Source organism: Cheilinus undulatus, linkage group 10 (assembly GCF_018320785.1).
Source record: "Cheilinus undulatus linkage group 10, ASM1832078v1, whole genome shotgun sequence".
NCBI lineage: Eukaryota > Metazoa > Chordata > Actinopteri > Labriformes > Labridae > Cheilinus > Cheilinus undulatus.
The window spans coordinates 22213941-22225945 of NC_054874.1; the positions used below are offsets into that span (position 1 = coordinate 22213941).

Here is a 12005-nt window from a genome sequence, read left to right on the forward strand (position 1 = left end):
ATGCAAACTTCAAGCGGGTTTTCATGTGATTGCACTGATGAGGTGCCTTTTCATAGGCCTTTTATGGCCTTTATACTATCTTGCGCAATGTTTAGTTGTTATTATCTATTGTCTTATTAGAAATAATATGCAAATAAAGCAAACTTAACTGAACTACATATTAATATAGTAGTACTTAGATCACAAAAATATGGTCAACATTATTCTAGATCACATCATTCTGCATAAAGATTCCTTTTACTTGTTTTACTTTAAATGTTATTTAGGTGATGCTATGCCCTTAGTTAAATCAACGACCTGAGTATTTATTTAGTAGACTATATTCAGGCTGATGACGGATTGTAAGTAAGCATTTTAGGACTGAAGAGTCAAAAGTTCAGACACGTTCTCTAAAAAAGCTGTCGTTATCATGATAACATCATTAATGTGTTAATGTTGAATTGTGTCTTTTACCATTAACAGCTCTGTGATTGTGAGGTTGTTGGGGTGCGTCCACAGTTTCAGCAGATTTGTCATTAATGATAACTGTGAAGTCCAGGAACGACTGCAGCACAGCTCGCTCTTCCTCCTGCTTGCTGATGCGTCTGAAAGTGCTGATATTTAGAGGGAATGCTCTGATTTACATCAAAGGGCCGCATATTTTCACTGGCCTACTTTCTCACCACCACGCTCTCTCCCCCAGGTACATGTTTCACGTGCTGAGGAACTCTGTCGCCCCCTCCCCACTCCTGCAAGCCAGGCAGCTGGACCGAATGGAGCCATGCACAAGGGAGCAGTGGATCAAGGAGTGGAGAAGTTTCAGGGGCAGCAGGGTGGTCAAACGTTCCAGGCTGTCTACCCCGCCCTCTCCTACCCTGGAGACCCCCGTAGACTTTTATTGCCAATCTCCCACCCCCTCAGACATCATGGGAGAGGAATTCACACTGAATGTCATCTCTGAAAAGTGCCAAAGGCCTCTACACATGTGATGATTCATTAAAAACATTTAGAAATAAGACTATTATTTATTCAGACAACTGTAATTATGTTACACCAGCTCAGATAATCCCTGATTCCTGTTTGGATTTTAATTTTTCAGTGGGATGGTCTTACATAAATTAGGGAGAAACAGTCCTTCTCTCTGACTTGAGACAAATCATCATTTCTTTGATGAGTTCATTTTGTAATGAAGAGATTGATGAAGAGCATGTAGGGTCCTGTCCTCCTCACTCTGCCTATAACAGGCTGCCATACTGAATACATAAGCCTGTTACTTTCCTGATGGGTTTTTGGTGCATGCTGGTAACCCAATTAGTCATGCCACCCACCCCTCCAAAACGTGGCACTTTTCCAGAACAAAATGCTTAGCTAGTTTGATGTATTCCTCTCACCTACATCTTTTAAACAGACACAAAGCATCCTATAAGAGAGGCTAACCATGTCTGGGTTACAGATCTCCCATTTAATATAAAGAGTCATGTTTTCATAGGCTGGGCCTGAGACTCATTCCTGGAATATTTATTTATCTGTAAAAATCTGCCGGCATTGTGTATGATAACATTATCACCGTACGTGTCCTGTATGGCTTTGTCTTTCTGTGTGTAAACAAAAATGATGTATAATGAAGAATCTCAGGAAAGGACTCGTACGCTCCACAGTCAGATGGTTTTTTATGTAAATGGAGTGTGCACAAGCTGAATCCACTGGTAAAAAGGGCTGAGTTATCATTGGCATACTTCATTCTACAGTAGCAGCTCTGCTTATATAAGGTCCCACATCCTCTGGTCAGATCACTGCTGCACCCTAGTGGTGAAAATGAAGAACTGCATAAAGGTCAAATGGGACAAAGTCAGAAAAACAGACATTGAAACAGCTGAGATGGGGCTGAATGTAATAAAGCCACAAAACGAGGAATTTGATTTAAAAACATACAACTTTTATTAAGAAATAATATGGCAAAGTAAAACAAACTTGTGGTATATTGAAGCAAACCTGAGCAAGCCTGTTTATGCTGCACTTATAAAGCACTAAATGTTTGACATAAATAATTTATTGACAAATAAACAAATACAAAGCTTTTTGTATTGTGTTCTATGGTGGTGGTTCCCACATTTTTTCCTTAGCCCCCCCCCCAATGATGGTGCATTAGGGCCACTCTAGAAAAAAACGATAATAAAGACAATCTGTTAATTTTCAAGAACAGAAAACCCTCTAAATTCTCACATTTAAAAGTCATTATTTTACAAGGGAAAGAATGCTTTTAATGTTGTAAATATACATAAACCAAAACTTTGAAGTTTTGAAACTATAAAGTCAAAAAGTGCATTGTTTTCAGTTTAGCTTCTTGTAAATTTTTTACTTTACATCATTACAGATTTACAATTTTAAAAACTTTACATTTCAAGTTTCTGGTTGGCAAAAGACTTTGAAAACTTTGAAAATTTTTCTTCAGTATTTCCGATTTTAAACGGACATTCTGATTTTTATTTCTTGTAAATAAACAACTTTATATGTCAGTAAAGTTGTTTATTTATGTTGGGTTTTTTGCCAAAAAATTAACCAATTCTCTTCTTTTTATCTTCTTGATTGACCCTAATACATTTTGTTTCTAATCATGGTTATAAAAAATATGTATGAACGTCTAATTTTGACAGAGCAGACTTGAATACTCTGGGGCTTATTTGCTGTATACACAAGGATAGTTAGCACAAAATGAATATTTAAAACAAGTACTAAAAAACTGGCATTAAAAAGACAGTTTCAATTGTAATTTTGGTGGTAAAAAATTAAATTAAAACAATAGTTACACAGACAGCCAAGTTCTTGGATGACATATCTTAGACAAAGTAAAGACATCCAGTGTGACATCTAGTCTTATTCCAGTGCTTTTAAATAAACTAAATGTCCATCTATAAAACAATTTTTAGAAAAAGCATTGGAAATTATTAAAAAGGCTTTAAACATAACAAAAAATAGGAACATGATATGCATATTAATGATAAAAAACATCCTAAAAATGTCCTTACATCATATCACTTATCATTTGTTGACTTGTACATTGTGACTTGTTGTTGTTTGCTGTCTTTATATTACATGAGACAATTACAAGACAAACTCAAATGACAAAAACAAAAGTCATAAAATAATACTTTCATTGCAGCAACAGAAAAAGCTTGATAATTCCTCACAGATTATTAGTTTATTTTACAAAAAAATCCAATCTTGCAGACTATTTCAGACCATCTGAATGAAAAATACCATCCATTTTGAAGATGAATAAAAAGAAAGCAATCAGAACATGATCTACACTAAACAACACAAACTATTTAATGTCCTTTGACTCTTTCTAAAAAAATAAAAGAATACAAAACACCCTGGGGTGTTTTTCATAAAGGTGAGAACCTTGCTATGAATTAATCTCTTACTGTCTTTTATTTGTATCATTTGTGCTTCAGCTCCTATTGTCTCCAGATTAACAGACTATACCCTGGGGAATGTAGAAAATCACAAATGAAAATAAGCACATGTAGAGGATTAAATCAGGAAAGTAAAGGAGAATTTACAACAAATTTTCCCTTCAATTCATTTGAAGGATGATATGCAAGGGCAAATGGATGGGGATGCTTTTAGCACAATTCACCAGCAGAGGGCAGACCTGCATCTTTGGTCTAGCTGTCTTCCAGGCTTCAGTGACTGTCACAGACTGACGCTATGTACAACATTTAAAAAATCTGAATTGCAATAAACAGGAGTGGTTTCAGTTATTTGGAGGCAGAGACCAATGAGGCATCTCCCCATTTAGCTGAAAGCAATTAAATTTTGAAGCAGTTTTCCTAGTTACAAAGCCAGAGATCAACAGGACAGACCCAAACCTGAAATACAAATACCCATCAGTAGGCTTATCACCAATATCTGCTCTTTCTGCTACAATTCATTCATATGTATTTATTGAATGCAATTTTACCTCACAGTTATTCACTAATTCATTGTTTTAGTATGTCTTCAGGGATCTACCTGACTTTGTTTTGCATGATATGAAGACATATTTAGGCTTTTTGAGAAGCTTAGCTGTTGGGGCCACGCATCCTCCTAGGACATGTTTAGATAATCAAATCTACTTTCATTTTATTTTATTCTCTCTTGACACCATTTTACATTTACAGCTTAATTACTGGAGGTAATTTTAGATATATACTTCATATTTGATGTATACCTACAAATATTTCTAATGGCCCCTTGGGTCCACAACGTCTCATGAAGTTCCTTACCTTTGCCTGATGTTTAAGCATCAAAGGAAAATGCATTAAATGTAATGTGTTGTAAGGAGAAATAGTTTTACATTAAGACCTGAAACACTGATTCTTGCCCACTTTTGTCTAAAAATGACCCTTAAGTATGATCTTGAAGCTTTGTGGCCTTTTAAAACAAAATGTGTGGCTCTTAACACTGTTTTAGCATAACTATAAAGTATGCATGATAAAAGCAAAGTTCATTTTTGTCACTTTCTGGCTTCGTGTTAGTCTACCAGGTTGGCATCATGTCAGGGAACCAGATGCGGCCCAGGTGCTTGGACACCTCACTGTGGATCTGCTCCATGTTGTAGCTGCTGTCCGGGATCAGCACCTCCTCCATGATTGACAGCTGAGTCAGCCTACCCCCACACATCTTAACAAACTCTACAAAGCCGCTGCACGTCACCTCACACTCACCCAGCCCAATGGCTGTCAGACTTTTACAGCGTTCTGCAATGCGAATCAGCTCCTCATCCAGGGGCTCCAGACCATTGGCACACACCACCAGCTCCACCAGCCGGGGGCAGTTCAATCCGATACGACCCAGCATCTCTTTGCTGACAGCCCGGCCAAAGTAAAGGTGTGTGACGGGGGTCTCCTCGCGAAAGAATGGCTCAAACTCCTCTTCATAGAGGAAGAAGTACATGACGATGTTGACCTTGGGGGAGTGTCGCACCAAAGCCTCCCAGCTGCTTCTTTTGATGGTGTGAAAGTGAGTCTGCCCAGGGTTCTCGCTCACCACATCAATGCGTAGGTGCTCCAAGTGGACGTGTTTCTCAGAGGAGAGGGCGAGCAGGAGTTCATCACTCAGGAGGTGGTAGTTCAACGCCAGCTCTCTGAGTCCATGGCACTGATCGGCAACACACAGGATACCTGAGGACAGAGAGAGAAGAGGGGACATCTGGATGAACAGAAATGAGTAATGGGCTTTACCCTGAAAAAAGATTCAGTCAGCTGATCTGCCTCTTTGGTACAAACTGGCATACATCCAAACAAATAATGGATGCCTTAATAGGCCCAATGACTTCCTTCAATATTTGAATATGAAAAATATCTCTTACTACAGGCAGAAAAATACATTTAAAAAGTTTCTCTGATGTGAGGATGAAGAGCTGTGGACGGGGGGCACCACACTGGAATCTCACCTAGGGTGCCAAAATGGCTAGAGCTGGCCCTGTTACATGGATAATACTATAAAACATTATTATAAAACAGAACTCAAACATTGTCATTGAGTATAATACCATGTAGCTGTTATCATTTATCCTGAGTACAGTTTAACTTTTAGTTAAAGCTCCTGTGACAGACTTTCATTTTCTGTTGATTCTGGCACCCCCTGTGGACAAGGCAGGTTCTGTATTTTCTTTGTAGATTTTGCTCTGTCTCATAAATGTTAAAACAAACGGTTATTCTCAAATCAAACTCTTAGGATAGTATTTGCAATGTGAAATGTAAAGAAAGGCAACATTTCGTCAGTCTCTTCAAATGATAGCTTCTCCATGACAGAGGGTTCAGACACTCAAAATAACTGATGGAAAAGGTCAAGATTTACAAATGTCGCACGACATTTCTCTGACTGCTCTATTTCCAATACTAAAGGGGCAAAAAATGTTTTCAATTCTGTGTCCTAACCTGCTGGTGAGACATGAGGGCAGCTGCTCATTTTCAGCAACTTCAAAGTGTCGCTGTTGTTGGCCACCAGCACCTTCAGGGACGGGTCATCCACAGGCGTATCATCGATCTTGATGGAGGAGAGGGACTTGGAGTTGACAAACACGACTGTGAGTGCGGACACAAAGTGCGCCTGAGGAAGGACCAACAACAGTTGTTTACATTTACAGTCATTTCAGCATATGTACATAATAAATGTGCAGATTATTTTTGCAACAAGTGTAACAGTGATATGATTGAAGTCTACAGCCTAACATGCTCTCATCATGTTTCTGATCATTGCATGTAGCAAACAGGGCATTAGTGTTCAAATAAAGCACAAACAGCCTCTTACCTGAGAGACGTCCATGAAGCTGGGCCGCGCTGTGGAGATCAGCCCCAGGGTCTTGATGGTGCAGTTCACCAGCTGGGAGAGAATGTCACAGGCCGCCTCTGCAGACTCAGTGCAGCTGTCCACCTATAGGGTTCACCGTTGGGTAAGAGAAAACGCACACCAGCTGATGAGTCGTGATCACTTGAGCAGCAGATGGCTTGGATTAATATTGTTTTGAAGACAGCAGTGCTGTGAAACTGAGGAGGAGGAAGTGAAAGGAGAGGACAGCAGGAGAGGCTCCTACCTTGAAGCTGACGTACTGCAGGTGCTGAGCATGCTTCTTAATGATCTGCTGAATGAGGTCAGGGTGAGTGGAGCGCAGGTAAGACGTGGCCGGCTGATTGAGCTCAAACTCAAATCTCCTCCACAGGTCTGGGGTGTGAAAGACGTCATTCCAGCGACGGCACACTGACGACGCCCTGGCACGGTCCACCAGGGACAGATGCTGGAAGATCTGCAGGACGACGTGGTGGGGCAGATTGCCCCAGTCCTCAGATGGAGTCAGGGCGAAGTTGGACGCCCCCCACTTATGTCTCTTAGCCTTTTCCCCATGGGAGGAGAACGTCTGGCACTTTGTTTTAAGGCCTGTTCGTCCTCGTTTCATCCTGACTGATCAGCACTCTGGCAAGAAAAGAACAAGAAGTTTAAGTCCAATCATTAAAATACTTTATTGCAGTTGGATGATATATTTATCCAGGCTATTTTTAAGCCTCTTAATATTGTACTTCAAAGTACTGCATGGGTTTTTTTCTTCTGTGGTCCCTCACTCTGACAGCTCATGTCTATATAAGATCCTGTTTGAGTATCTGTGTTTGTATCCCTGGCTGGCGTGTACAATATGTAGTATGTCCAATAACTGAGTAAAAACTACAATTCCCCTTGAATATTAATAAAGTACACATTAATATGTAATCCACTGAAATATCACCATACACATTGTTATTTTCTGTCTCTGAGTCTACATAACAGATGGTATTTATCTAATAAGTACATCTCAAGACCGACTATGATAAGAAGTATAACCTGGAGTACTTTGAAAGTGTTTATAAAAACATGCGAAACACGTATTTGTTTCTAACATTGTTTCTAGTGTTTATAAAGAGTTGATTGGGGTGTACACCTTTGACTAAAATGATTTATTCTTATTCCTCAACAGGCAGAAAATTGACACCAACTCGGTGTTGACTGAAGAGCCAACAAAGGGATGAGTTCAGGAGTAGACGGCACTTAGAGGGTGAGCCCAGGACAGCGGGATTCAATGCTGATCCGTCTGGAGATGTTGTAAGCTTACCAGCGAAATATGAGGTAGAAGGGCACCCGCTTGATTACCTGAAAGTTGCCATCTTTTACAAGACCATCCTGCAAGTCTCATGTATGCAGCCAAGGGGAGCATATGTAGTCCCACATAACAGATCTAAGGGGGTTATTGAATGTTAAAAGTGTTAGTGTGCATAGAAAATATAGATTTTGGTATCTGTGTTCATTGAGTGAAACTCTGGAATATTCTGAATGAAGAGCTAAAGAGATGTCCAAACTTCAACCAGCTCAAAAAGCTATTTTATAATTAAGTCTTTAGATTAAATATTTCATTAGAGTCACATTTTATCATTGTCACTCTTAAGATTAAAAACTCAAAAACTGTTGTCAACTTTTAGTCAATAAAAAGTCCCTGCATTTATTCAACTTGTACTACATCAACTAGCCAATTTGTAAAATTAATATAAAAGTAAAATATTAATATTATTGCACTACTTATGACTAAATTTAAAATATTGATGATAATAGTGGCAAACCTTGAATGATCTCCAACACTCTAGTCTCTCCCAGTCTTTCCAAGTCCTCTTAAATTGACTTATCAGTTTTTATTATTAAATATCCAGTTTTGTTAACGTCGTATTTTCTTTATAGGAAGAAGGGTTGTTGGTGCACATTTTTAGCCAATGAAATCAACAATGATTTCATGAGAAATTATTAAAGAGTTTGACTGAGATGTTTCTACACCTTGATTGGAGTCCACTTGTGGTAAATTAAATTGATAGGACACGATTTGGAAAGTCACACACCTCTCTATAGAAGGCCTCACAACCTACGATGCATATCAGCGCATAAACCAAGCCATGAGGTCAGAAGGCCACTGTGCTCTTAGGAATCTTCAGTGCAGAAGATGTTTTTTTAGCCTTCCCAGACGTGTGCCTTGCAACAATCCTGTCTCGGATCTCTGCAGGCAGTTCCTTTGACTTCATGGCTTGGTTTTTGCTCTGATATGCATTGTCAGCTTGGAGGCCTTCTATACAGAGGAGTGTGTCTTTCCGAATCATGTCCAATCAATTACCACAGGTGGACTCCACTGAAAGTGTAGAAACAACCCAGCAAAGATCCAGGTAATGGGAGAAACCCTAGCTAAATTACAAGTACTTTTGCGAAGGGTCTGAATAATTGTGTCAATATGACATTTTTGTGGGGTTTTTTTGGGTTTTTTTTGGTCATACATTTGCAAAAAAAGTCTAAAATTCTGTTTTCATTTTGTCATAATGGGGTACTGAGTGTAGATTAATGAAAATAAAACTGAATTTAAACAACTGAAGCTTCAGGCTGCAACATAACAAAATTGAAAAAAGTGAAGAAGGGTCTGAATACTTTCTCAGTGCACTATGCACTTCTCTGTGCACTCTTAATTTATTTTTCTTTTTTCACATATCAGTGCAAATTAAGAGGAATGTGTACTGTGTTGTATGGGGTAAATTTGTTTGTATTTGAAATGTAGGACCATATATTGTATTTTTAAGTTCCTGTTTTATTGTCATACATATGATAATAAGCACAGACCACATGGGCTTACATGACCCCAAGAATTTAGGCTATCCACAACCAGAGTGCATTTGGTCTATTTCTTGTCATCACACAGAAGAAGGAGGTTAAAGAAAATCTAGAGACCATTTAAACAAACTATTTTCTCTTCCAGGTTTTTGAGACAAAAGAAATCTAGTCTAAACACATCAGATGTAAACAGCCATTCCAGTTTTTGCTTATCTGGCCACAGAAGTATTTCAGGATTTTGACATGCCATTTCATGATGCAAAACTTTCTTCAATCATTATATCTTGTACAGTGAACTCCCTTTGCACTTCAGCAAGATCACACAACTCACAAAGTATGTTTTCTATTGGATTATTCAGAATTGACCAGCCTCAATGGCCAGAGGAAAAATACCAAATGTCAACTTTGCAATCAAGGATCTTTGGTGTCTTTATAAACAAGTTATATTCAGAAATAAAGTTTGGTTTAATTTTGTGTTTACGCCCTTAGTTTTGGTTTGGGCAAAACAATGTCATGTCATTTTTTTCTTCGAACTTGTTCTTAATCTCAGTTTGTTGAATCTGTCTTCTGACATTTTGATTAGTTATGCCTTTTACAGGCTATAAAAAGTAACAAACAAGTAAAATAAGCCAAATTATATTGCCCATGATTGATTTCTAAAATCAATAAAAGGGAAAACATCCAAAACATACTGTTTATAGGTACTGTATATACCAGGGAAGCCATTCCATACTTCTGTGAATTGCTGGGTTCGGAGCAAATCTATGAACCCTAAAGGGGGTTCATCATATTGCTCTGTTTTGCACATTATCCACACCCCTGCAGCATAATACAATATTGGAGACACACAAGCAAAGTTTAATGAAGGTGGAATATCCAATATCATCAAATATTATTAGTTTGTTAATGACAGATTTTTTGTACATGCATTTTGTATGTAAATATAAATCCATAGTATATATACACTTTGATCAAGATAAACTTAAAAGTCCTAAATCTATGTTTCGATTGATAAATGTATCAGTATTAAGTTTGGATGGTGTTATTAATGTAAATAAATGACATGTAAAGATATAAATTTGTATTTCATAATTGTGATAATAACTTGATTTATAAAGCACCTTTAAAATCAGGCTGACAAGTGAAATACACAGGGCAAAAACAAGCAGAAATGAAAACATTTAGATGTGGGAAAAACCCAAGAACATGAAATGTTAAGTAACGTAAGGACTACAACATAACTGTTTTTGGTTATTAAAGCTGTGTAACTGGATACGGTTAAGAAAATAACTACTGGTGAGGCGTTTCTTCAGGGAAGCTGGAAAATCCTCTATCTGTGGTTTACTGAGAATAGATAAGATTGAATAAACATGTACTTCTTCTCACTTCTTTTTCAGATATGCAAACCTGTTATCAAGTGTCTATCATAGTCATCATGCTTTCTATACTATTAGAATCTCAAGGACTTTCAACAAGTTAAAATAACAATAAATAAATAAATAACTCAGTTCAAGTATTTTAAGCTGACAGAACTAAATATCAATACATGAAAATCAATACTGCCTATGCACAAAATACTTCTGAAGAACTATGATTGAAATAAACGTTTGAAAACTCACCATGAAAACTTGTCAAAGCTTTAACAGTGATGCTATAGCTGAGCTGTTTCTCCCTCTTTGACTGAACCTGAGTGTTACCGATGTCAGCTACAGCATGCATAAGGACCGATCTAAATCCTTCACCTCCTCCACTCAACAGCTGGCCTCCTGCTCTGCACTCTTCAACCGAATCTGAGCCTCACAGTGTTTTACTGAGGACCCATGTCTGTCTTTCTTAGGAAGATCTTCACCAACCAAACCTGTTCGCCTCACAGTAAACACAGAGCTCGTTGGTCCACCTCCAAACAATAGTTAGGCACATTTCTTTGAACTTGTCACTCTAGTTACTCTGCTGTCGTGTGGACTACTTTTAAAATGCATACTCAAAATTAACTGTATTTTGTGTTTTCAAGTCATGTCATCCCTCTGTACGGTCACTTTATTCGTTTTTACCAACATATTTTATTGTGAAGAAGATCTCGTCATGCAAAAGGTTAAATTGGGCTGAGATGAGCTGCACACCACCTGTAGCGCCAGGTAAACACACATCTACCCGCGTTAGCAAACAATAATCACACTGTATCTAAAACAGAGAACAAACGTCTTTAAAGACTGGTTACTAACCTGAAGCGTCTAAAAACAACACTTTTCTCTGGGAATGGTGCTCTGTCGATAGAGAAGCCGGCGTTCACTCGGAGCCATGGCTGCAGATGACTGGAGAAATCCTGGCTGTTGTGGATATAGGACAGCAGGAGCCGCTCCCATAATAAGCTCTCCTCTCGGTTTTAGCGACAGCTTGACGGGCTCTGCAGAGCAGCCTGTCCACGTGAGCAGAGGAAAACATGGATCTGCTCGGCTACATCTCCAAACCACCATCAGACATGCAGAAACACAGAGAGAGCATTTTTCAGCGGGAACGACTTTTTTTTATCCGTGTATTTATTTGATTCCCCTCCCCCGCCTGTTTGACTATATTCGCGAGCTCTCGTGAGGCTGTTTACTTGTTTGTTATTGTCATGTCGTGACCCTTCAGCAGAGTGCACAAGATATATGTGCACGCGAGCTGAGAAAGTAGGTCAGTATGTCAAAGTGTGCACGTGAGTGCGTGTGAGAGGGAAGGGGGATATTAATATAAATGAGATAAGAATATGGTTTGGCATTTGGGGTTATTTTGAACTGTTTAAGATATTCAGAATGAATGCTCTTACATCTAACAGAAGTGTAGGTGTTATATTTACAGAATTCAATATCTGTAAGACTTCAAAAATATCAATA

The 12005-nt window shown here is 38.5% G+C and overlaps 2 protein-coding genes across 2 annotated transcripts in view; one reads left to right on the plus strand and one right to left on the minus strand.

Moving 5' to 3' along the window:
• The window catches only part of atp10b (ATPase phospholipid transporting 10B), a 30273-nt gene extending 27081 nt beyond the window's left edge, over positions 1–3192 (plus strand). The window contains exon 21 of the mRNA XM_041798188.1: positions 683–3192. Coding sequence (XP_041654122.1) covers positions 683–968 — 286 coding nt within the window. The 3' untranslated portion in view covers positions 969–3192. The remainder of the gene's footprint in view (positions 1–682) is intronic.
• Positions 3193–3482: 290 nt separating this feature from the next.
• Positions 3483–11493, minus strand: fbxl3l (F-box and leucine-rich repeat protein 3, like). The gene is made up of 5 exons (XM_041797928.1): positions 11355–11493; positions 6560–6936; positions 6277–6399; positions 5904–6075; positions 3483–5144 (listed from the first exon to the last, which is right to left on the minus strand). The coding sequence occupies exons 2-5, from the start codon at positions 6917–6919 to the stop codon at positions 4501–4503; spliced, it is 1299 nt and encodes a 432-aa protein (XP_041653862.1). The 5' UTR covers positions 6920–6936; positions 11355–11493; the 3' UTR covers positions 3483–4500.
• Positions 11494–12005: the final 512 nt, after the last annotated feature.

Coding starts and splice junctions, on each gene's coding strand:
- fbxl3l (XM_041797928.1), bottom strand. CDS start 6,919: ATGAAACGAGGACGAACAGGCCTTAAAACAAAGTGCCAGACGTTCTCC. Junction 6,076..6,276: donor GCTTCATGGACGTCTCTCAG/GTAAGAGGCTGT, acceptor GTCCTTCCTCAG/GCGCACTTTGTGTCCGCACT. Junction 5,145..5,903: donor CCCTCATGTCTCACCAGCAG/GTTAGGACACAG, acceptor CTCTGTCCTCAG/GTATCCTGTGTGTTGCCGAT.